This window comes from Staurois parvus, unplaced genomic scaffold (assembly GCF_062004578.1).
Source record: "Staurois parvus isolate SC_StPar_1 unplaced genomic scaffold, SC_StPar_1.0 ptg000057l, whole genome shotgun sequence".
NCBI classification, from domain to species: domain Eukaryota; kingdom Metazoa; phylum Chordata; class Amphibia; order Anura; family Ranidae; genus Staurois; species Staurois parvus.
In genome coordinates this window covers 1462389-1489557 of record NW_028317853.1, presented here as the reverse complement: position 1 = coordinate 1489557, position 27169 = coordinate 1462389, and the positions used below count along the sequence as shown (strand labels likewise).

The 27169-nt window shown below is 40.1% G+C and overlaps 1 protein-coding gene across 10 annotated transcripts in view; it reads left to right on the top strand.

Moving 5' to 3' along the window:
* The window catches only part of AGRN (agrin), a 653845-nt gene that overhangs the window by 553209 nt on the left and 73467 nt on the right, over nucleotides 1–27169 (top strand). For 9 of the 10 annotated variants that reach the window (XM_089668395.1, XM_089668399.1, XM_089668394.1 and 6 more), the window contains 5 exons: nucleotides 3305–3429; nucleotides 7186–7291; nucleotides 11195–11521; nucleotides 14275–14439; nucleotides 16155–16282. In XM_089668395.1, the coding sequence (XP_089524521.1) occupies nucleotides 3305–3429; nucleotides 7186–7291; nucleotides 11195–11521; nucleotides 14275–14439; nucleotides 16155–16282 (851 nt within the window). The remainder of the gene's footprint in view (nucleotides 1–3304; nucleotides 3430–7185; nucleotides 7292–11194; nucleotides 11522–14274; nucleotides 14440–16154; nucleotides 16283–27169) is intronic. The other variant, XM_089668391.1, reaches the window with a different exon arrangement.

The window sequence follows — 27169 nt, the reverse complement described above, 5'->3', positions numbered from 1 at the left end:
ACTTACTCTATGGGGAAAAAAGTTGACCATGGGACAGTGAGAAATGGTAAGGGTAAAGCTCTCTAATGGAGCCCTGGGCAGCAGAAAAATTTGACAGGGATTCTAATACTTCCCCACTGTATCCAACACTTGTGGTTATAGACTATAAAGGATGTGCATATGTTAGTAAATTATCTATAAATTCTTTACATACACCATGGTATCCTACAACATGCACAAATAAGGGGCAGACTTAAAGTTTTTTGTACTCCCAGGTAATTCATTTTCTTTGTCAGTTCATTGGTGGACATAGTCTTCTATGGCTGGGTATAGTTGCTACCCTTAGATAGTGCTGTGCCTTCTGTTTTGCCTTGTGTCCAGTCTCCTAGAAGCAGTAGCTGTACAAATCCATAAAAGTCTGACTGTGTTACCCAGCAAATGCTTGGAGAAATGGGGGCTGCCAATGATACCTTGTTTTTAAAGGTGAAGGCCGAGGACAGTCAGCCTAATCAAGCTCCGTCAATGAATTATTGCCCCAGAAATATAATATACATATCGGGTACCCCTATAGAAGCTAGAATCATGCTTGTTCCTTGTGAGTTGCTTGGAAAGTAATGAAGGAAAGATAAGAATAACTGCCCGTGAGCATGCACCTTCAAAAACATGTCACCAATGGCAGCTCTATTTCTGTTGTTGTCAAAGGTCTTTTTTTAAAGTAAAATTATAGGTTTAAGCATCCCTGCTTTTTTGCTTTGTGTCAGTGAGGTTTGCAATTGCATGAAAAGATATGGAGACTTGTTTTTACTCATATATGTGTTTAATATGAACCCATGCTTTACCCATGCAGAGCTAAGTAACAGGTTTACTTTAATGCCCAAATGAATGAAGCAGAAACACCCTTGGTGGTGCTCCTACCTAGAAGAAGCAGTAAGGTTTGGCCTAGAAATTCAGAACTGAACATATCCGTAATGGAACTCCCACCAGGGTGCCTTCTACTGTCTGTGAGGTCATACAACAGCCCTGTTCTTGTCTTATTTTGCTGAAAGTTAATGTGTACTGTGACAAGAGTCTAAGGGCTAGTGAAAGGGCTTCAAAATTAGAAGAAAATCAAATGCAGAAAAATGGTTTGTAAACATGACCAGTGACCAGTTTGAGATCTTTATGGTATGTGGTTAAGATGTCTTCACATTCACTTTAATGGAGAAGTAAAAAAAAAGCAGAGCTGTGGTGAAAAAAAGCAACAACAAACAAACAATTAACAAAAAAAATAAAACAAATAAAAAAAAGGATACACTACTCCACAAAATGAAAATCCTAATTTAATCAGTTCCGCGCCGCCCTATAGCAGAAATACTGCTACAGGGCGGCACGGCTGCGCCAAATCACGTGTATAGATATGTCATTTTGCAGTTCCAGGTAGGGGGCATGCACCTCCTACCCACGCCGCCATTCTCTCCCCTGTCAGCTCCTGCACACTGGTTTGTATGGCTCTGCTCAGCAGAGCCATACACAGCCCCCATTGTGAAACAAAACACAGCACACCGTTAACCCTTTGATCACCTCAGATGTTAACCCCTTCATGCCCATTGCCATTAGTGCAGTGTCCGTGATTTTTATTAGCACTGATCACTGTATTGATGTCACAATGACACCAAGTCAATTCCCCCCCAGTGTCAGAATGCCCCCGCAGTCCTGCTGAGTCACTGATTGCCACCATTACTAGTAAAAAAAATATATTTTTTTTTAAATCCAGTATATATACCTCCATTTGTAGACTATAACTTTAACATAAATAAATTAATTTACACATTGGGATGATTTTTTTTAGCGAAGACATGTAGCAGAATATATTTTTGCCAAAATGTATGATGAAATTTGATTTTTTTAATTTTTTTACTAGACATGTTTAATAGTAAAAAGTCAAAAATATTGTTTATTTTTCTTAAAATTGTCGGTCTTTTTTTTATTTTTTGCGCAAAAAAATAAAAAATGCACAGAGGATCAAATACCACCAAAAGAAATCTCTATTTGTGGGGGAAAAAAAGGACGTAAATTTCATTTGGGTGCAGCGTTGCATGACCACGCAATTGTCAGTTAAAGTAACGCAGCGCCGTATCGCAAAAAATGGCCTGGTCAGGAAGGGGGGTAAATCCTCTGGAGGGCAAGTGGTTAAACACTACATTGTATATGTATCAAAAATTATTCACAAATTGATGTTAAAGGCAAATCATGAATACCATAATATCCATGATATTGGAGCCCTAAAAAGGATAGTGTGGTTATTGAAACTTTTTCTATAATTAGGGACTTCATCCTGATATGTTAAATGTGGAGCAGGAAAATATTCTCGCTGTTATTAGAAATCTCCAAATTGGCCGATTGAGTCTTCAATAACTTTAAAGTGTATCTAAATGCATTTTTTGTTTTAGTTTTGAATAGAGTGGAGAAGGATTAGAAAGTGTCAGATTTTTATTGCTCTCTTTGCCCCCTGTTAAGGAGATTTATCACCTCTATTTGTTCTATTTACCAATATCGTCAAAAATGAAAATAAAAGAAAATCCCATATTTTGTCCCAAATGGGGACACTAGATGTGGTGATCCTGGTGACACCCCGGGATTTCCTCACTTTGAAGGGACTTCCTTCCATGTCCTGTTTTGACTATGGGACAGTAAGTGATGGGAAATCTCCCCTATGGGACACAGATGGCAAAAATAATGACAGGGGTTTAAACCTTCCTTTGCTCGATCCAAAATGGAAAAAAAAAAAATATTGCCTCTAGTTCTACTTTAATAAATACATTTATACATATGAAAGCTCATCCCTTTGACCTGCAGATGAATGAAACAGCTTGGTTACACATGTAACTGTTACTTTGTATCACTTCATCTTTTGCCTAAACAGTGTTTATAAACACTGTGCATAATGGTCCATGTTTGTTTTTAAAAGCAGCAGCTATTACAGCCATTGTATTTACACAGCAATTCCTGGATGTCATTTTGACAGTTGGGAATTGCCAGAAAGTGTGAGAGGGCAGCGAAGGGACAAAAGGACTTTGTGTACTATTATATGCCTTGTGTATTTCCATAACATTTTTTGGGGCATGTGTAGTATGTCCAGTGTTAATATAAATGCTCTGTATACTGCTCTGCTGTATATCAACCTTACTTTTTAAGGTCCTACTGTTGTTTTCTTTGGTCCTGTATATCATTTTGATAGCATTACATATATTTTAAACTAACGTTTGTCATTAGGTTTGTGTATCAGCATTGTAAATTGTTTGTCACTAATTATTTGTTTTGATGGCTTTGTGCATCTGACTTCCAGATCCATCAGCTCCGAAATCCTGTAATGATATCCAGTGCCAGTTTGGTGCAACTTGTGTGGTGGTCGGAGGCATTGCCCATTGTGAGTGCCCATCACCTCTGTGTGCAGAATCTAACCTTACCAAGGTAAGGGTCACATTTTGCCAGGATCCAATGTAGTGTCAAATCACGATAATTAATGTTGGGGTCATTTAATACATAACTTTCAGGTGCATAATTCTAATAAATTAATTAGACATCTGTTTTCATCATCTATGTCAGCAGGGGTGGACAGGTTAACTTAGAATTTCAGTCTAATTGCATAGCCAGTAGACACATTTAAAGTAAAGTTTTCTTGCAAAAATATGGGGTTTGCCATTGCTGACTTACTTCTGCTGGCTGCTATGCTGATCCACTGGCTCCTGTACCTTTAGAATTTCTGACTTTGAACATACTGTATATACACAAATCACAATCTTTCCGTGCAAATAGGTAAATAACTTCAAAATTGGGGGTAATCTAATTCTGTAATTCTGAAAATCCTGCAGCATCTCTGTATGACATTCTAGAAACAGAAGACTATGTGTTCCTAGGAACACACAGGGCAAACCTGACACAGTATCCATCACACAGCAGGCACCATCTGACCTTCATCCATGCTAGAGTCACATACAGATCACCTCCATTTTAGACAGACATTTTCACAATTTGTCAAATCCAAATCTCTGTGAATCCCCAGAGAAAAGTAAATCTTTCACCCTTGAAAGTGCAAATATCATAAACCTTTTCTACAAACCTTCCCCAAACACTCAAATCCTACCCCACATTCCCAATATATCAAAAATTGTCCCCAATACAAAATCCAAAATTGTCCACACTATCCAATCTTCCAGCTGTGATAAATATCCGATTTGTCACTCCAATCCAAGATACCTCAAAAAAATAAACTAAATATAGTGCATTATCTTTCAAAATATAATAATATGTGATATCATGCAAAAGCACTAGTGATATAAAACATAATATAAGCAATATTATAAAATCAACACGTGAAGTTAAAATCCACACAATTCCACTAGTGATATTGTGAAATAATCACTCCAATAAGTGATATACAACAAATCCAAAGTATGTAGCCAGTGAAAAAGTGTACAAGACCAAATAAGTGCCACCACTCTGCGTTAGGATAACATGCTATTACCCTCTTTCAGCTTGCACAGGCGTTTCACAAATCCCCATATGCCAGATGGCTTTCCTCTTATGGGAGTATGCAGTGGGATCCCCGTTCCTCACAGGGCAGAGAAGAGAAAACTCAGTGGAGTAGATATATGAAAATCACACATTTATTATCCGCTTACATTTATGTAAAAAACCGTCCATCCTATGCTGAAACCACATCCAAGATGGCTGCGCTGCTCCTTCCGGTTTTGCGTCTGACGTCACAACCCTGACGCGTTTCGTCACTTCCGACTTTTTCTCAAGGGATCTTGAGATCCCAGATCTGGACATACTGTAAATTCAATTTAAACAATATTTCCTTTGCTGATCCTTGTACCTTGCATAATTTCTTCTTAAATTCCCAGAAGAACATGTTTACAGTATTACAGTGCAGGATAATTTTATTTGTATCCGTGCATACTGAAATTATTCTTTCTTCTTAGTTCATATATGAAAATCAAGGGCAAAGAACATGTGAGTGCTTTTGTGTCCATACCATATACATTTAATTATTTCCATCTAAATAAGCAATAAAGTCAATTTTAAACAAGCTCTGGCTAACCTATGTAGCTGTAGCCACTATGAAGAAATTTGTTTTCAAATTTCACAACTGAGGTATTAAACTCCCAGATCCTTTCCCTTACTTTCTGTGGCAGCAGGAACTTGGTATCTTGCCAGCCTTTTAATACAAACACAGAAACCTGACACCTCCCGTGTTCTTTAAAAATGATTTGATTTACGGTACTTTCAGCCAGAGAAGTCAGTGGGGGCTTGTTGTTAAGATTTTTCACTGCTTGTCAAGAATATGTAAATACTTAGCCTACCCACTGGTTCAGTTCAGGGGTATATCAGCTAATCAAGCAGTGCCCCAACAAGTATATGTTATTGGGACTATAAAGTGGAAGCCAGGGGTGGACTGACCATTTGGAAACTCGGGCACTGCCCGAGGGCCCGCGGTCAGTAGGGGTCCCCATGAGATGCCCCTGGTATCTTTTTCATAGGCTTTTTTGAGTTTGGGCAAGGACACAGGGGCCCCATGATCCCCTATTGCCCGGGGGCCCCATGAGTTGTCAGTCCGCCCCTGGTGGTAGCATCAGTTGCAGCACTGAAAACAGTCACCTCAATAATATATAACAGCACTAACATCTTTCTAATTTTAGTGGCTGCACTGGATTATTGGCGATCTATAAATACCTATGATGTGAACAAAATGTCTTTGAGAAAAAGCTACACTTTAAAGGAAACCTGTATAGAGAAATATGGGGGCTTTCCTTTCTAACCTTTCATTCTGAAAACACAAATTTCTTGGCTGTCATGCTGATCTAGATGTTTTTAGGTATTGCTCAGTCACTAGCTCCGGATAAATATGCAGGTTAGGAGTCCTGACTTCACTCTGACTTTTCTGATCTGTGTGCTAGTTCTAGGTTGGCATCTTAGTAACAGATAGGTAGCTAGTATTTCTGGAAGAATTAGCAATTTCCTAATTTCTCTCAATACTGGTATTCTTAAATTGATCTCTTTTCCTTGCAGTTAACATTGCTTTTGGCTATCTGGGTGTTGAAAGATTCTCTGTCAAAGATACCAAAGCCAAAACCCAATACACTCAGCTCAAAAAAGAAAGTGTAGAATTACAGCCACCAATCAATTCAAACCTTTGAAGTCAAAAGCAGAGAGAGATTGAGAGAGAAGCAGCTGCACAGCACAGTGTTCAGGAAATTAAACACTACTGTTCTCTGGTTGACCCTGTTTGATGGTCTGTGAGACCCTGTTAGATGATCTGTGAAAATACAGATGTAGTGGGGTACATTGATATCAGAAAAAAAAGTTTTGGCCTTTGACAAACTTTAAAGACCATACTGTGACAACAGATGAAAGCAATCAGTGAGCCACCAATGCTTTCCAACACAGTAGGGGTGCTAAAATCAGATTATTCAGTTTTAGAGTGATGAGGGGTTAGCATCCCTGTCTGGTTCCTATTGCTGTCTGTATCCCCGGGGAAGAGATTCACCCTCTTTATTTGTCATAGAGACCATCAGGGAAAGATAGGGCACCTTCCTTCCTTGTCCCGATGAGAATTGTCTAAGACTGTTTTCGCACACTTGAGAAATTTTCTCTCACTTCCTATTAGCCCTATTCTATAGAAAATGGTTGTCTTTGGTTATATATAAAGTGTATGTAATTCCTGACAATGAATTCCTCTTGTTTGCTTCTTTTTGGTATGCTAAATATACCATAGAAAGTATTTGTTGTATCTGTTTTAAAAGGTGCAAAAAAATTGTCAGAAGTTTTGCTAACCTGATAACTTCATGTGCTCTCTGCCTGTGCACAAGGAGGGGACTGTAGAGATGAGGAGGGGAGGGCGAGGAGGAGAGAGGTCTGTGTTCTTTGTGATCATAAAGTAGGCATGGCTGACAACATGTGCTTTGGAATTCAGAGCCTAAAATACCCTGTGTTGTCATGTCAAAGATAAAGGTAGGGATGCACTATCCTAATCCTGGCACTTCAGCTGTTATTTCTCTGTAGTTGCAGCAAGTTCATAGGGATAACACACGGGGGAATGTGCATGTATTCTAGAGATGTTTTTTTTTTTTTTTTTTGCCTTCACATACACTTTAAATCCCTCTGACGTATTCTTTATGCCCTGACTGACTTAAAGCAGTAAGATCTTTACTCTCTTTCTTTTAGGTCTGTGGCTCTGATGGAGTGACCTACGGAGACTGGTGTCAGCTGAAAACCATTGCTTGCAGGCAGGGTCGTACCATCACTGTGAAGCACACTGGGCCCTGTCAAGGTACTTTAAACTGAATTCAAGAAAGTCTTCCCACTGCAACTCAGATTAATGTTATATGGCTAAAGCTTTCATTTCTATTTTAACTTTCAAAACTTTCTCTAAGACAGAGTTATTGAAATGCAGTTTGCTCTCTTCAGACTCGTGGCTGTGTTCTTACTGACAAGCCTGTTGTGCCTAGTAAGCGTAGGTTGGAATATAACTTGACATCCATTCACTTTGTACTCAGCTAAGAGAATAGTCTACACAATCTACAGAGGAGGTGAAAAAAAATCAAACTATAGTTTTAGGAGCAACTTCCACTTGGGTATTAAAATTCACCGAATACTGCATTTATGAATTAAAGGATAAGTTCACCTTTTGGACATAATCAAGGCAGATTTTTGTATGTGTATTTATTTTTGTCCAAAGGAGCCTGTAAAGCATTGCACCAGAGATGCCATGCAGGTCTCCTGCAGACCTGTCAGATTATCTGCTTGCCATACGGGATGTACGGCTAAGCAGATATACTGACAGGTAACTTCAATGGACTACCACGGTGCTCCACAGTTCTGTGGTAGTTAATTGAAAACTACAAACTGAAAGCTGCTAAGGCTGCTGGGACTTGTAGGCACTCATTCACAGAACACTGGTGGATCCCCGCACGGCTGCGCTGTTTTCAAATCTGACAGCATGGGTAGAAGTCTCCCCATACTATCTGGCAAGGGGGGCGGCGGGGGCGGCTGCAGCTATGGGAACACCCTAAAAACGAGTGGAACATGCAGCATGCTCCAAAGGTGAACTTATCCTTTAAGCAACAGGCATGTAATTGTAAAACCTTTTAAGGGATGAATTGTATTATAAAATAGTTTGTTCCCTAGTAAAATACCTGAAGTTTCATTTGTGCCCAATGGGATATGTTCCAACTTTCCATTACAGCTGTGAATACAGAAATGTACATGTTTTTGATTTTTATGTTTTAAGCAGTCCATTTCATACGTGTTGCTTCATGTTTTACAGTCAGTTTACTTATGGCAACAATAAAAAAAATATGAACACATTAGTTTGAACACAATAGGTTTTCCAAAAGCATTGCACTTATGTTAAAAGTTTTGATGTTGTTACCCTTCACATTTGACTGATGTTTTATTGATGTGTCTGTCTCTGTATATTAGAACCAGTACCATAAATCTCAAAGAAAAGTAAAGAAACTGTAATTCTAAAAGTCTGCTCTAAGATACTGTATGACATATTCAGTGGTCATGTCCTTCTTAAAAGCATCTACATAAGATTTTATCTGCTTGTCAATTCCAGTGTTCATTTTAAGATTCAGATATCACCACCTTCAGATATATCTAAATTCTCCCAGTCTGAGTTCTACTGTACAAGGGATTACAAGGGCCTGATGCTGAACCAAATTCAGACATTTAAATCGGTTGCATTTAAAAATACAGTTGATTATTTGTGCAGTGAATATATAATTTCATTAGGAGTTCTATCACCGCAGTATGCACTTTCATTCTATAACATCATCATTGTAGTAACAATAGTTTTTTTGACAATCCAATAAAAGATTACTTGAAAAATCTATTTCATGTTGGGAGTTCTGCCTGTCTGCTAGCCATCTCTTTCCACAAATTCCTGGATTCCGTGCATGCTTTGCAGCTTCTCTTCTGCTTATTCTTTTGGTTTACTTCCAATTTCTATTGACTACATATCCCATGGTACCTTGCTGTCTGCAAGCCGTGATTCCTGTACTGACCCACCACTTTAAACTCCTCTTCTCACCACCTCTGCAGTTCTGAAGGCAGGATCTGTGAAATGTGTGACACAGACAGTGCCTGCTCACAGGGCATAGTGACTACATTATGTCACAGAATTTAGGGAAGTAAATGTGTGGGGATCTTCAGTTTATGAACTTCATGATAATTCAGATTAATAGGAGTAGGCTAGAAATATTTGAAATACATGCAGAAATTAATGTTATTTTACATTTTGACCATTGATATTCTTTAACTGTTGTTATTTTATACAGAATTTTAGATTTCAGATTTTACATGTGAATATATTAAATCTTCAGTTACATAGATAATGATTATTAATCAAATACAACGTAATAAACATCCTCATAGTCAAAAATGTATAATTAAATTAAATTTCTTTGTTTTGATTATATCCAGAGTTCCAGGCTATTTAAACAGTATAAGGGTCAGTTCACACTATAGAAACACAGTCCAGATGCATTCTGTATGCATTTTTGACACATTACGGTGCTTTTTTGACACGTTCCAGTCCATTTCTGATACATTCAAGTTCACTTTTCCCCTCTTTTTCTTCAGTTTAAATAGGGACATGTGCGTTCCAGTGCGTTTTTGATGCGTTTTACCGTGTTCCAGTACAGTTCTGTGCAGAAAAAATGCAGCCTGTTCTACTTTTTTCCTGCAACTGGAATGCACTGGAACTCCAACACTGATGTGAACTATGACATTGACAATCATATAACCTACTGTTTCGTTTTGGATGCAGAAAAAAAGCAACTGAAACGCATGTAGTGTGAACTGGCCCTAAGTCATGTGGATAAGTCTTTCTTTCTTTCTTGAAATCAGTAGAAACGCATGTCAACATACATTGTGCGTCTTGATGCACGTTGACATGCATTTTAATGTATTTCCATTCAGTACGATTATTTCCAGCCTCCCAAAATTCCAAGAAGTTTTAGAGTTCCTTCAACAAAGCTTTTGCAGCTTCCATATGATTTGACCCATTGCTAGTTTTAAGGGCACTAATTTATTGAGGCAGATAATTTGTCAATATATTTTATTGTCGTTGCTGTCAGAATATTTTGTCACCTTTCTTAAAGTTAACATAAACAAAACTTTAAACACTTTCCCGTCACCCTATAGCAGAAATACTGCTACAGGGCGGCAGTCCTGTGCAAAATCACATATATATATATACACGTGATTTTGCAATTCCGGGTGGGGACCACCATTGGCGGCCTCAGCTGTCGGTCACCGGGTCCTGGACGGTGATTCTCCGCTGGTTATTGCCAGGTATCACTGACTGGGGGAGAGACCTGTATGTAAACAATACAGATCTCTCCTCTCTCAGCTCCTGCACATTGCTTTGTATTGCTCTGCATAGCAGGGCAATACAAAGCAATGTGCTGACACAGTAAAGCATACACACAGCACACTGTAAAACAGCACAGTTAACTCTTTGATCGCCCCAGATGTTAACTCCTTCCTGTCCAGTGTCATCCATTTAACCAATTAATTTACATGTATTGGGTTTTTTTCTTTATCAAAGACATATAGCAGAATACATTTTGGCCCAAATTTGATAAAATTTTATTTTTTTTAAGTTTTTTACTGGACATGTTTAATAGCAAAAAAGTCAAAAATATAGGTTTTTTTTTCTCAAAATTGTCATTCTTTTTTTGTTTATAGCGCAAAAAATACAAAACACCCAGGCGATCAAATACCACCAAAAGAAAGCTCAATTTGTGGGGGGGGGGAAAGGATATAAATTTTATTTAGGTGCAGTGTTGCATGACCGTGCAATTGTCAGAGTAGCTGGTGGCCTGGTCAGGAAAGGGGGGTAAATCCTCTGGAGGGCAAGTGGTTAATAAAAAAAATGAAATACTAAAGGCTGTCCATGCTGATAAAAATGTATTGCGGCATCAACACTGTACCACTAGACATAGGAAAGTGCACCAGAAGGCAGGTTTTTCCAGCCCCAAGCAGAAAACACTTTAGCTTGTAGGTACATAATGTTGATCTTTTGCAATTTTACATTATTATAAATTGTTGGACAATAGTAAACATTATCTGTAAATACAAACTTTTCAAACTGTCATTAAAAACAAGTCTGCGGCAAGATTAACAGGTGTTTGAAGACATTAACTGTTTTTTTTTTCCTTTTTAGAAACCATCACTATAGCTAATCTGCAGACAATGGCTCCAACTGGAACCCCTGGCCCACCAATTGGACGGTCACTTCCTACACCAGAATCCCCGAAGGCTCGAAAAAAACCTGATTCTTACCCATTAGTTATGGAGACTGAAAGCCCCCGCCAGCGTTATACAAGCACTGCCAGGCCAACTACTCAGACATATGCAGTGCGCACATCAACAGCAAGGCATGGTGTCACTGTGCCTACAACACGAATATATGATGAATCGGGAAGCGGCAGTGGTGACGAGGATCTAGAAGCAAGTGGAGATCAGGAATTAAGTGGAACTGAACCAGGAAGTACGTCTTATGTTCCCTGAAATTGGTGGCAGTGTATAGAACAGTTTATGCTATTTTATACCAATTAATCCATTTGCTTTGTAAGCCATAGAAATTTTATCTAGAACAATACTAGTAAAAAATTATATGATTCATAATAATCATCTGAATGACTTGGCTGATGGTAGGGTATTACCTAGATCCTAAATTCATCAACTCTTCTGCCTATGTCATATTGTCAAGCCAAGGCCAGTTATCTGAAATGTCTGTTATATCCCAGAATGGTTCATTGATCTGAGAATGCTAATGGAACAATCTAATTGCAATAACCTCTGAAGTTCAATGAGGGATTATGAGCTTTAGCTTGCATCGCAGCCTTGGGTTTGATAAAATTGTTTTCAGTATATGTGTTATTTATTCAACACTTGGTTTTGCACTGGTCCTGTTAATGAGGGCTGTTTTATAAGGTGCCCATAAAATAGGGCTAATACAACCTCCTGTTAGGGGGGATGTATCTAGCTTATTTGGCCATGCCTCAGATTCTGGATGTTCTACAGTCACGTAGAATAATCTATTAGGCTAGGTTCACACTAGTGCCGGTGTGATTTTTAGTGCAATTATGCTGTGCAACTTGTTTGCATTTTGATGTATTGTTTTATACTAGTGTGTTTTTTTGTTTTTTGTTTTTTTATAGGGGAAGGAGACTGGATGCTGGTTAAGGAACTGGCATCCAATGGCATTTCAGCAAACAGTGACTCATCCCTGCTGTCAGCCGGGGATTCCCAGCTCACAGCAGGGATGAGTGATGGGTTGTTAAGGAGCTGGCAGTTGCCGGGTCCTAACAGCCAACACAAAATGCAGGCGTGTGTTTCCATTGAAGTCTGTGGGGCACAAAATCACACTGCACCGCATTAGCGTAGCACCTGCATTTTGCCCAAAGTCTCATTGCAGTTGCATTGCATTGATATAAGCAGGCACCATTGAAATCAATGTGATTTCCATTATCATGCGATTCTGTGCGACCAAAGTCACATATGAAATCACACTAGTGTGAACCAGGCCTTATTCTCAGTATGTTCATAATCAATCCAAAAATGTATTCTAGTTTTGGATAGGGAAGGGAGCGCCAGATTTCTTTTGTTGCCTGTTGCCTTTTTGTGACATTTTCTCCTATTTAGGCTAAAGCCTCCATAAGCTTTTTAATTGCTGCCTGTGACTTCAGTGGAGATTTCTCTTCACTTCCTGCTGCAATGGCAACATTGTTTCTAGGAAAGGAAGTAAAGAGTAATCTCTCCTATGGGGCACAGGCAGTGCAAAACGTCAATTGGAGATTCAACTTTTCCCTACTCGGTCCAAAGCTAAACATAAAACAATTGTGGTGGTAGATGAACATTGTTGGTAGTAAGCGAGGCTTACAGCGGAAGTTTTGTAGAATGGGTGATTTCTCCTTGTTCAAACATTTTATTGGGTTTTAAAGATGTAAGGCATACAACGATATGCAAAATACGTTTACAGCAAAGATAAAGGATGGATGCATGAGGCCTAATGGCCAACAGTAAAGGTCCGACTATTGTAAACATAGGAGAAACCACAATGAGTAGGAGAGAAAAATACCAAATCGAAGGAGCAAGGTATTGCTTGATGGATACAAATGGGTGGTACTCCTAGAGCATATGAATGAGTTCTTTGGAAGGTGAAGATAAAACAATTGAGATAATGTGAACAGTCAGAGAGAGAGAAAGAAAGAAAAAAGGGGGGGGGGGAGGGAGAGGGGAACGGACAAAGTGTGTGACTTCCAGGACAGACAGAGGGACTTGGGACCGGACCAAGGCTCCGGACTACCATCTAATGGAGGTTATTAAGGAAGGAGCAACGATTCGTCAAAGCTCTGACGGAGGAAGTGATCTACTCAGGGGGACCAAACTGACAAAAATTTAGGGACAGTGTCTGTGATGGCAGCTTCCACTTTAGCATGTATCATAGCCTGTGTCACCTTATTCCGAACCGCCAGTATGCACAGAGATGAGGTTTTCCAAGATTTAGCTATAATTTGTTTGGCAGCTGTTGTGATCTGCAAGAAAAGCTTGAATTGGAGCTTGGATATCGAGGGAGGTCGCAAAGTAGGGCGATGTCCGGAGTTGGCGACAATGGTTGTTGAAAAAGAGTAGACAGCATGTGGAAGATGCCAACCCAGAAGGTATGAACTACTGGGCAGAGCCACCAAGTGTGGAGATACGTTCCCACCATCTGTGCGCCCCAAAAACAGTCTGGAGAGTAACCTGGAGTATATTTAGCAATCCTTGCTGGGACTAAGTACCATCGAGACAGGACCTTGTAATTAGTCTCAACCGCTACCATGTTCTGTGAAGAGGATTTAGTTGCCAGCCAAATGCGGTCCCATTCGTCTGGGTTCAGCTTGGAGCCTAGGTCCCTCTCCCACTTAGCGACATATGAGAGGCCGAGGGAAGGCTCTGGAGTCGATAATAGGGTATAAAGAGCAGTGATGAGGCCCCGCCGGTGTGGGTCTTTCTTGCACACGCTTTCGAAGAAGGTCACGGAGCGAGCGGAGCATGAGGTGGAGGATAGGGGGGTGTAGAAGTGCTTCAGTTGAAGGTAACGAAAGATTTCCGAACGCTGGTAGGAAATTAGATATCCCCGAAGGGTGGGGAAGGATTAGAATATGTGATTTCTCATTGGGTTTGTTAATTTTTTTGACGATTACAAGGGACTGGAAGTGTAAAATAATTGCTACATTGTGAGATTTTATGTCACAGCAGATAAGTTTGATGGAGGAGATGAACAGCAGAAAGAATATGAGGAGGCACTTGATTTTGAAGCCACACCTGTCATGGAAAGAGCCAGCTGCTACAACACACCTCTGGGTTGTTGCTCAGATGGAAAGACTCCAGCCATCGATACTGAAGGCACTAACTGCCCAAGTAAGTAGTTTACCTCTCCTTCAAATAACAAACTTTACCCTTGTGTCATTTAATATTCTGTAGCAGAACATCCTGCTGAAGATCCCTGAACTGCACATTTGGAAGGAAAAATCAGTTCAAAAAGTATTTTTGTTGTAACACAATGTGATGAATGTCACAAAAGTATATTTTAGTAGCAAATAGATTTAATCAACAATATATAATGTATATGTTTTCCTCTATGAGCGCACATTAGGAAGAATACACAGAGCCTTGTCTCCTTAATGAAAGTTGGCAGTTTATCTTTTTGGCAACATCACTCTAAAGCCTCATACACACAATGAGAATATCAGACAAATGATCATCCATCTTTTTATCGAAAATTCATATAAAAAATGAAGAGGTTACTAGAGTTTCAAAAATTCTCGTAAGACAGAATACAACTTTGGAAGTGATGCAATGTATTGTAATGTACTCATTTTTGAGTATGCGTGGTCTTGGCTTCTCGATTTTTTATATACTGTACTGATTAAACTAACATTTTTTGGTCTGTTCGTATAAGAAATATTTTTGTGCTTCTCCCTTCGGATAATTTTGCGTGAACTGTCATCATCGGCTCTCGAAAGCTGTGTACCAACGATTAGATTATGGGACGATCACTTCAAAAGCGGTATTTATCCTCCGATTTTCTCATTGTGTGTACCAGGCATTAGTAGGCTTTTATTTTCAGAACAATCTATTCAAAAATCCAACTGCTAATCCAGATTTAATGATTAACAGTTAGGGAGACATTTTGTGGTACCCTTGGCAAGTAATCATGTGCTTTGTTTAGATTTTTGGCCTTGATTAGAATATGTCATGTAAAACCTGATTACTGCCATGGGATGCCATGGGACTCGATTGTCCGTGTCTATTTTTGCATGAGAGAGGTAGTTGATGTACAGAGCATGCCACATTGAAGGGCTTAGTCCACACAAAACTAATTTTTAAGTGGTTGGAATCAGTCAGTGGATTTTTACATTTGTCAGAGACTCCACCAGTGAGATCCCCCTAACAGTGTCCCCAGCTCAGCCATCTTCATGTCATGAAGGCTCATGTTTTTTTCAGCTGAACAGTCTACAATTAGCAGTAAATATAAAATCTGATCAGAAGATTGAAATTTCCCTGGGAACAAGTGTGAAGAATTATCATCATGTTTTTAGTACAGACGCATCAGTCTGATGGGTGACCCCATATGATCAGCCTATACCCAAAATAGAAATACCAATGTATGTCATTCTGACCCTATTGGTGTGTCACATGGCATAGGAGGGATAACCACGAAAAGGAATGGGATTTAGATTAGCACTATACTCTTCCCAGGTAGCTTTGCATTAATATGTTTTCACTTGTAACTGTCTTCCTTTTCTTCTCTTCCTATAACTGCCTACTTTGTCTTTCTTTGTGCCCAGCAAATAAAGGTTTCGTATTAAGCCGTGTCCTATGGAAAATTGCTCTGTCTGGTAAAGTGCCAAGCTACTTGCCCTCTTCAGCCACTGGATGAAGCAGCATACACTCAGTTACTAACCCTTCATAGTTCAGCCCTGTGCCATGCTACTAACCCCCACACCTGGCACTGCCCATAATGCCACTCACCTGATAGGAGGGAGCAGGGAGGAGAATTAGGAAGGAATTCTTTATTGTATAGACACTGTATTGCCAGACAAATCAAATGCTTATCTCTTTTCTTTCTGCAGAAACAAAAACATTTGAAGGTGTCCTGATCATAGAGGAGCTGGAGGGTCAGGAGGTGTTTTATACCCCAGAGATGTCAGATTACAAGTCAGAGCTGTTTGGTGAGACAGCAAGAAGCATTGAGAATGCGGTGAGTGATCACTGTACTAGACACAGAGTACAGCACAGATCAATCAGCTGACCTCCTGCTAAACACAGACAAAAAAAAAAAAAAAGAAGAGAAAAGGACACAACAAGGGTTTCTCAGACCCTTTAAAGTAGTAATGCATTTCCTTTATACATCCAGTACAATATAAAAATACATAGAACAATGCCAAGCCAATGTTACAAAATAACATTGGCTTGGCATATATAGTGCAGTATGAAGTATGAATGCAGTTCAACAGTGTGAACCCAGAATTTTCACACCTATGCGGCATAGTGTGTACATTTAGAAACATAGAAAAGTGACGGCAGAAAAAGACCCAGTGGTCCATTGAGTCTGCCTGTTTTTGTTTGTTTTTTTTTGTGTTTTTCTTTTTTATTTGTTGTTATTTTGTTTTTTAGGGGAGGTTTGGGTTATTTTTGTTTTCTTTTTTTGTCTGAGTATAGATCTATGCTTGTCCCAAGCATGTGTGAAGCTATTTACTGTTGACTGGCTCCCTACCTCTGCTGGACGTTTATTCCAATCAACTACTGCCCTCCTGAACCTTATTCGCCCCCTTGATGTATTTAAAGGTTTCAATTATGTCTCCACTTTCCCTTCTTTCCTCCAGACTATACATATTAAGTTCCTGAAGTCACTCTTGATATGTTTTATCCCCCAGACCTGTCACCATTTTTATTACCGTCTCTGGACTAGTTCTATCATATCAATATCTTTTTTGTCAATGAGGTCTCCAGAACTGGACACAGTATTCTAAATGAGGTCTGACTAAAGATCTATATAGGGGAATCAGGACCTCCTTCATCCTGCTGATGACCCCTCTAGCGATGCATCCTAGAATTCTATTCGCTTTCCCCACTGCCTGGCCACACTGTTTGCTCATTTTGTAATCATCTGAAATATGTACCCGCAAGTCATTTTCCTCTGAAGTGCTGGCCAACACTGTACCCCCAATGTTGTACTCTCAATTGATTCTTTTTCCCTCGGTGCATTATTTTACATTTAGAAATATTGAACTGCAATTTCCACTTTTTTGATCAATCTTCCAGCAATGCCAGTTCATGTTCCATGTTACAGATACCTCCAGGGATATCAACCCTATTACACACTTTTGTGTCATCAGCAAAAAGACATACCTTACCCAACAAACCTTTAGTTATACCACTTACATATCACTAGACACATCATTACATAACATTGTTTTCCCTGGGTCTGGTTCACTTACACTGTATGCATTGCTTCCTGGAAAATAGTGCAGGTAAATTATTTCATATAAGAAGGTACATTCAGGGGCTCATAGAATTTAATGATGCATGCATTTGCATGTGCTGAAAATGCATGGCTACTGAGACCCTTTGGCAACAGACTATATACTTTTGGCCTTGCTACATTTGGGAAATGGCAGGCGCTTCTCACACCTCCTGAGATTCTGAGCAGATATTTTGAGAACATGCACAATGAAAAACACATGAAAACGGAAGTGCAGTGGTGTGAAGCTAGCCTAAGGGCCTGTTCACACCATGTACTTGCTGTAACACAAGTTATATGCATTGAGGTGATGAGGTGGCATTCATTATAAATGGAACCTCAAAGCACTAGCCTAAGGGCATTGTGAATGGCACCACATCACATCAACACCATTAACATGCGTTGCCACATGCTGCATGGTGTAAGCAGGCCCTTAAGCTTTTTTACTGCTTGTTAAGAATTCTGGGTGCAAGTGCATTTATTTAAACTGAAAGGCTTTTCTGACTTACAATTGCTCTGTTCACTGGACATAATTAGCAGTTTTCTGTTTTTATTTTTTGCCTGGAGTTCTCTTCTGTGGTGTACTCTGCAAGTTTTCTTATCTGCAGTTTTCCCCAGTAAGCAGCATCAACACTATAAAAGAAAGATACATGAAGAGAATATTTTTGTAAGTTGTATCTTAATACAGTATTTGTTTTAAGACGCAAAGAAGTTAAGATTGGTTACATTTCCTTTCATTTAAACCTACACTTTGATGTCCTTATGTAGACACTGAATACATTCTACGGTGACACTGTAGATGCTGTAACACCTTGATTAAAAATCCCTTTTTCTCAGGCCGTGTTTGAGAGGAAAAGGCCAGCAGCTTTGGTTACAGTCTTAACCAAAATAACAGTCGCTCTACGCTCAGCATTGTCAGATTGCAAAGGGCATAATTTAATTAACACCTTGTTAAACTGAAAAGCAGTGGCAGTCGAGAAAAGTGAAAGAATTCTGCTTTTGACATTTCAAACTAAAGGGCATGTATTTTTTTCTTTCTTTTTTCTATATTTCCTTGTTACTTTAATAACGTGTGAATACTTATTGTGCACTTACTTTGAAGTTGTAACTCCAGTTATCCAACCTGAAAACGCTCAAAGAGCTGTATAAAAAGCACCCTTTGCCCACACACGATGCAAAAAAGGTATATAAGTGATGGTAAAACATGATCATGAATAGTCAATTGCTAGTATACATAGTAAAGATGATAGTATCGATGAATTATGAGTTTAGCTTGGTTAGTACAGAACAGGATTGAAGCTGAGGATCACAGTACACTTCCCAATGTGGATTGAAAAAAATGAGTATCATCTACATTGCACTTATACAAACAGTAAAGCTTGGCTGCTGCACAGCAAGCCACTAATGCAGCTCTCAGACATAGCTGAGGTGGTAGGATTGTAAAAGGAGAGGCTAGGTTTGGAAGCACGCACTAAATAGATGAAATATTGGAACCCACTTAAAGCAGAAATAAACACCCTGATTTAACACTTCCCAAATCAGTTGTATTCAAGGCATACCTTTAATTATGACTGTTTCAGTTACTAGTGTGCTTATGTCAGCTCTGAAGAAAACTCTCCAGCCATCAAATGGTTCTTGTCATAGTTGATCATGTGTACAGCACCATAGCAACTGCAGATCAAACAGAGGCTAAGATGGCATCTTCCTTGGTTGTAAAGGATATGAGGGTTTAGTTCCACTTTAAAGTGGTTCTAAAGTCTGAAGGTCTCTTACCTTCATGCATTCTAAGCATGAAGGTAAAAAACCTTCAGCGAGCAGCCCCTCCCCCCCCCCCCCAATACTTACTTGAGCTTGATCTGGATCCAGAGATGTGCTCAAGAGCAGTGCCTCTCCCGGCTCATTGGCTCAGAGACAGCAGCGGGTGCCATTGGCTCCTACTGCTGTCAATCACAGGAAGTGAGGAGGGTGCAGGGGCAGGGCTGAGCCCTGCTCTGTGTGTCCATAGGCACACAGAGAGGGGCTCAGGAGTGAGCAGGCAGATGTTACTATAGCAAGCGGCTTGCTATGGGGCACTCAGCAGTGGGGAGGAGCTAAGAGCGCAGCTGGGAGACCCGAGAAGATGAGTTTTTGGGATGCTCTGTGCAAAACCATTCCGCAGAGCAGGTAAGTGTAACATATTTGTTATGTAAAAAAAAAGTAGCACTTTAAGGACTAGTGAACATGAGGGTCCATCCAGTTTGCTCCCCCCAATTCTATCCCTAGCTTATAGCTCATGTCCAGCTATCCAAAAATGTTGATTGGAAATGTTGTCTTGAAAGTGGAGCTTCACCCAAAAGGGGAAGTTCTTTAAGCCTTTGTCCCCTGCTCCCCATTAAGGATTGGCACCTTTGGGGAATGGGTACCCGAATTTGACTGGTACCCACTCCCACTTCCACTGCAATCGTCAAAGGCAATCGGAAGCAATAGTTGTCCTCCCCCCTCCCTCCCTGTAGTCTTCTGGGACACGGGCAAGGTCCCAGAAGACTACGAGGCCATTCACAAAGCGCAGCGCTTCTCGCGCATGCGCAGTGGGCACCCGTGCCCACACTGAAGATGCCGGTGCAGTGAGAGAAGACGGGTGGTGAAACCAGCAGTGGTGAGGACATCGCAGGATCATGGGACAGGTAAGTGACTGTATTTTAAAAGTCAGCAGCTACAGTTTTTGCAACTGCTGACTTTTATTTTATTTTTTTAAGCTGGAACGCTGCTTTAATGTACACACAGTAAATGAAAGCTGTGCAGAATTGGTTATTGTGCTTTGCACAATATCTAGTATTTTGTGCTTCCTTTGAATCTGGTATATCAAATAATATCAGAAAACTTCAAGTGTGTGCATAAGCAAAACATTTCTATTTGTTTTGTGTAAAGTAGGGAAGGGTTAGACCCCCTGCCAGTCTATTTTTAGTTGTCTGTGAAGCATTGGGTAAATATCTGTTCACTTTCTGTCCCAGAGGTTCAACAGGCAGTCTGAGGCCTGGAACAAGTGTCCCCATTAACAAGGGTCTCCAGCACAAATAGAAAGGTGAATTTCCTAATGGGGGCACAGACAATAATACAAACGTGACAGAGGGTCAGAACTTTCCCTACTCTTTCCAGAACTAATAAAAAATGTGTTAAATTAAAAATGCTATATTTCTGTTTACCTACAGCCAGGGGCGGACTGACAACTCATAGGGCTCCTGGGCAATAGGGGATTATGGGTCCTTGCCCAAAACTCAAAAAAACCTATGAAAAAGGTACCAGGGGCATCTCATGGGGCCCCCTATTGACCCCAGGCCCTCGGGCAGTGCCCGAGTTTCCAAATGGTCAGTCCGCCCCTGCCTAGAGCACTGGCATCTGCTAGTTGCATATTGTCATGCCATCCTATCTGCTGCTGTGATTTCATTCAAGTAGGACATTGTAGTCAAATGTCACCTCCGGATCTGTATATTAAATAAATATTTCTCAGATATGTGATGGAGGTAACTGATTCTTTGGGCTTTATTCAGTACAAACAATGGCAACTGCTGAGAGTACCCTGTGGGCCCCATCACTCAGCATATTTAGGTCATACACTGTGGCATTTGTCTTCTTCTGTAACTGCTCTCTTACAAACCTTTTCACCATTAAACAGGTATTAAATATGGTTGGATTTCACACTCAAATAATTCCAACTATATTTGTGGATACATATATATATCCTGTGTAATGTGTAAACATCTATATTACTGTTTTTATCGAAAAAGAAAAAATATGCTAAGATTAGAAGAGAAGGGCTGAAATACGCCATCCCTGAAATGTTTGGCTTGCGACCATGTGAACTCTTCTAAGATCCATAACTGCTACTGCATGGACTTTGTATCATGACAAATCTCTTGGCATGTCAATTGGCTGAGAATATCCTAACTCTTCTGTTGATTTTACAGGTTTGGTCAATTTCAACCTTTTCATACAATTATACACTATAACTGTGGCACAAATTGATGACTGCTTTAAACCTTTTTTTATATCATCTTGATGGGTAGAAGTAAAGCCTAACTCCGGCCAAGTTGTGTTTTGTTTTAGATATTGCAAAGAAGGGGGTATACCTTTATTGCAGCCTGCGGCCGGAGGGGCTCCTGATCCTGAAGGCCCATAGGACCATGTTTGGGTCCAGATATTCTCTCCATTGCCATTACCTTGAGCAAGTATGTGATTACACGGTTTCTCCTGCAGGAGAGCAGACATACTGTGCAAGGGATAGGGGTCAGGCAATATGAGGGGGGTATAAAAGATTTAGATTTAGTTAATCGGGTGGGCATGTTAATTGCTGGGGCAGCCATAGGGTCTGGAAAGTTCAGACTGAAGCAGGGGCTGTGGGGTTGAAGCTAATGGACCCTGAGTCATATCTTGCTCTGAAGCCACTAGGATTAAGTTGAGTCTCTTTTAATATGCATGAATATATTGGGGAAAAGACTGCAGTTTGCCTATAATGACTGCACTCTACCACTCTAGTCTCTGAATGTTTATATGGTATAAGAGCATGCCAGCCAGAGTTTTGTATTTACAGATCCTTTAAGCTGCAGCAGATCACGCTATGCTTGAAATGCAGAACTCTTTGTTTTGCCTTAATATTGAAGCTCGGGACCAATAAATGTTTTCTTTACAGCAGCTCTTTTTTCTTTTTCTTTTTTTTTTTGGACAACAAAGATTGTGCCAGGACAGCTGAAGAAGTGGCAGTACTGTTGAAGAGGTGATAAGGGATTTGAAGCTGTGTAGTCATTGCAATGTTTGAGATAATATTTTAGAATCCCTTCTATGAAGTGCAATCCAAAAGATAGAGATCAAACCTTGTCTCCAGGTTTATCTCCCATCTGCTTGCTTTATTTTTTTTATGATGTCTTTTATTTTGTGCTGGTGTGCCTTTTTACTTTGTTTTTCAAAGTCCCTTGTTTCGGCTAACCCACGAACAGATGATGTAGCTGCGTGCATTGTACCAGTTATAAATACTTATTGCATTATTGCAGTACTTCTTTACCAGCACAACACATGTAAAGAGAGGCGAAGTAAAATGGGATGGTTTGGAAGCTCCCTCTGGTGGTTCAGTGCTGGACTGAACGCTCATGTTGTTTGATTGGTCATAAATTAAAAGCGAAGTTCACTTTTTTATTTCTAAATTTTAGCTTCCGTATGTACCAATATACCATTAATGTACCTCTGTTACAGAAAATAAAAAGCTTTCCGTATATTCTAGGGCAGGCATTAATTCAGCCTCCAGTTTCTTCTATAGAAAACTCCTCAATGACCTCCAGTTATATGTCCTACAGGATGTAAAAACTGTTGCTCCCACCCACTTCTGTATTTACATGCTTCTCCAATGCAGCCATTGTCAGTGTGTACTGTTCTCCCTGAATACACAGCCAGATCATTAATTTGACAGAGTCTGCACACTGGAGCAGGAGGAGGAACTGTGCAATCGCATAACAGCCTATGTAGAGCAGAGCTTTAGTATTGAAAACAGGAAACGTGCATCCCTGGAAGTTTGTAAAACTCACTATACAGCATACAATCTGATTGCACAATCTGCTTTAGATTTACTATCAACGATATAGTGCAAATGCCTGCCTGACTGGATACAGAGTGATTGCCTAGATAGGTCTGTCCTCCTATTATAATGCTTTGGTAAATCTGAAAGAGATTGTACACTTGTATCATGTATGGCCACCTATACAGTCATGGCCGAAATTGTTGGCACCCTTGATATTTTTCCTGAAAATCAAGTATTTCACACAAAAAAGGTATTGCATTAACACATGTTTTGCTATACACATGTTTATTCCCTTTGTATGTATTGGAACAAATATAAAACAGAGGCAGAAAAGCAAATATGACATAATGTCACACAAAACCCCAAAAATGGGCTGGACAAAAGTATTGGCACCCTTAACTTAATATTTGGTTGCACACCCTTTGGAAAACATAACTGAAATCAGTCGCTTCCTATAACCATCAATAAGCTTCTGACACCTCTCACCCGGAATTTTGGACCACTCTTCCTTTGCAAACAGCTCCAGGTCTCTCTTATTGGAAGGACACCTTTTCCCAACAGCAATTTTAAGATCTCTCCACAGGTGTTCAATGGGATTTAGATCTGGGCTCATTGCTGGCCACTTCAGAACTCTCCAGCGCTTCTTTGCCATCCATTTCTGAGTGCTTTTTGACGTATGTTTGGGGTCATTGTCCTGCTGGAAGACCCAGGATCTTGGACGCAAACCCAGCTTTCTGACACTGGGCCCTACAGTGCGACCCAAAATCCTTTGGTAATCCTCAGATTTCATGATGCCTTGCACACAGTCAAGGCACCCAGTGCCAGAGGCAGCAAAACAACCCCAAAACATCATTGAACCTCCACCATATTTTACCGTAGGTACTGTGTTTTGTTCTTTGTAGGCCTCATTCCGTTTTCGGTAAACAGTAGAATGATGTGCTTTACCGAAAAGCTCTATCTTGGTCTCATCTGTCCACAAGACGTTTTCCCAGAAGGCTTTTGGCTTACTCAAGTACATTTTGGCAAACTGTAGTCTTGCTTTTTTATGTCTCTGTGTCAGCAGTGGGGTCCTCCTGGGTCTCCTGCCATAGCGTTTCATTTCATTTAAATGTCGACGGATAGTTCGCGCTGACACTGATGCTCCCTGAGCCTGCAGGACAGCTTGAATGTCTTTGGAACATGTTTGGGGCTGCTTATCCACCATCCGGACTATTCTGCGTTGCAATCTTTCATCAATTTTCCTCATCCGTCCACGACCAGGGAGATTAGCTACAGTGCCATGGGTTGCAAACTTCTTGATAATGTTGCGCACTGTGGACAAAGGCAAATCTAGTTCTCTGGAGATGGACTTGTAACCTTGAGATTGTTGATATTTTGCCACAATTTTGGTTCTCAGGTCCTCAGACAGTTCTCGTCTCCTCTTTCTGTTGTCCATGCTTAGTGTGGCACAGACAGACACACAATGCAAAGGTTAAGTGAACGTCTCTCCTTTTTATCTGCTTTCAGGTGTGATTTCTATATTGCCCACACCTGTTACTTGCCCCAGGTGAGTTTACAGGAGCATCACATGCTTGTAACATTCTTATTTATCCGCAGTTGTGAAAGGGTGCCAATACTTTTGTCCAGCCCATTTTTGGAGGTTTGTGTGACATTATGTCGAATTTGCTTTCTTTCCTCCCTTTTTTTGTTTTGTCCCAATACACACAAAGGGAATAAACATGTGTATAGCAAAACATGTGTTAATGCAATACGTTTCGTGAGAAATACATGATTTCCTGGAGAAATATCAAGGGTGCCAACAATTTTGGCCATGACTGTATACGCCTAAAATGAACTAGCTGCACTTTCAGTGCCATAAATGCAGAAGCAAACACACATTTTACTGCATGCAAAAACACATGACAAAAGCAGCAAAATGCTTAGTAAAAAAAACTGCAAACCACAACATGCCAAAATGCCCCATGAGCTACTTTGCTGCATTTATCAAGCACAGGGCAGCCCATTGAAATCAGTGGGCTGCCCTTTGCATGTTTATGGAAAAACAAGTCAAAAACACACACTCCAACTGCGCTAGATGTAAATGGGGCCTGAAAATGAAACTGGTGTGTTTACAGAAGAACAATGACAGCTTAGTGTCTCCACCGAATCCCTCCCATGTACTTGTGAAAAGCTGGCCATACACTATGCAATTTGATTGTACAATTTCCTTTAGATTTACTAAAACTATGGATTAGGGGTACTCACCTGAACTCAACTTACATCCCTTGCACTACAAAGTTAAGGTAGATCTAAAGAAGATTGTACAGTCAGATTATATGGTGTGTGACCACCTTAAAGGCAGAAGTAGAAAAGTGGGTGGAAATAAAAAATGATGGCATAGTAATGAGGGAAATGTGGTCCAAAAAGGTAAAACACATCCTATTCTGTGATACAGTAAGTCAGTGCATTATGGGTTATAAAGGTTCCTGGATGGGCACATGATGTTACAGGAAATCAGTTTAGAATGCACTTTTTGAAATTTTTAATAGAGAAGGTGAAGATTGAAGGCTGCCATGGACTAGGTAAGTGAACGATAAGCACACTGGGGACGGCTTGTGCAGAAAAGACATTAGAAAAGGCTTCTATTTATTATGAAAAGTGAAATTCTGCCTGAAAAGGTGAACTCAACCTTTAACCTCCCTGGCGGTATTCCCGAGTGTAGCTCGGGGTTAATTATCAGTGCCAAAAGCGGTAACCCCGAGCTACACTCGGGATTACCCTGCAGCGTTGCTCCGGGATCCCGGTTTCACTTATCTTGTCCTGCGCTGCCGCGATGTGTCCTCTGCAGCGTCCCCGGCCATCCCCTCTGGCCGATGCTGGCATCCGTCTTCCGGTCCCTGCGAGCGTCGGGACGTACGGGGGCCGGAACCGGGGGGGAATTTAAAAATGTTAAAAAGTGACATTCACTAAATACACTAAAATCACATAGTAAAACATTACTGTATCAAAGCATTTCACATACATTTTGTCCCGAGTGCTTTGTCCTGTGCCCTGCCTACATTTTTACTGTTCTTTCTGATTTGAAACTGAGAAAAGTCCATGACGTCCAAAAAGCGTCCCTATATGTCAAAAGCAGTTTTAGACCAGCTAGAGAACAGCGATAGTAAATCAGAACCACTTGCAGAATTGAGCGATAATGATTTGTGGGGAAATTCGTCATCAGACACTGAAAACGATTTTACGACTAAGCTCAGTGATCTGCGAACTTGGCGCTATATTTCAAATTTCAGTGTTTTTTTGGTTTGATTACATTATTGAATTAAATTGATTATTATTATATTATTTTTTATGATTATTTATAATTTATGATTTCATGTTTCAAATTTTATCATATGTTTACTAGACTCTTGTTTTGACAGATTTCAGTGAGTTAATCCTAAACATTACAGGCCTACAATAAAAAAAAAAAAAAACCTATTTCCATGCAAAAAAAGTACCGCTTTGAGCACAGAAATATTGACATAATCATACTGCTAGGGAGGTTAAAGTTTTAATAGCTGTGCCACATACTTAAAACAGTCATTTGATTTCTATAATCTGGAGTAGTAGGGATGTGTATGGAGCTACCGTGCACCTTGGTGGAAAACCTTGTCAGAATAATCAGACAAAAGATACCAATGGAGTTGATGATCAAAATTGATCAAATGGAGGATTTTCAGCCATTAGACTATTATTCTCCTGAGATAAAAACAGGGCAAATGGGCATTCATGTTCGTAACATACAGACAATGCTGGTCTTTGTTCTGGTCTGGTTAATGGAAGATGAAGCTTGTCTAGAGCTTCATTTCTGAATGGAATAAAGAACGGTTTTAAATATTTGTTCATTGAGGTATGAAAATTATGTAACAGTATATCTGTTGAAGATCTTGCTCAGTTTGCTTCTGCCCATACTAGAGCGCGTAGTGCAGACACATATTGTTGATCATGTTGGGATCCTCTGCTTTCCTTCGGCTGACCCACCAATGAGAAGGGGCCTATATGTGGTTCGTTATTCCCTTCCCTCTGTTCAGCAAGAAGAGAGACAGATTAGCCAAGTTTAA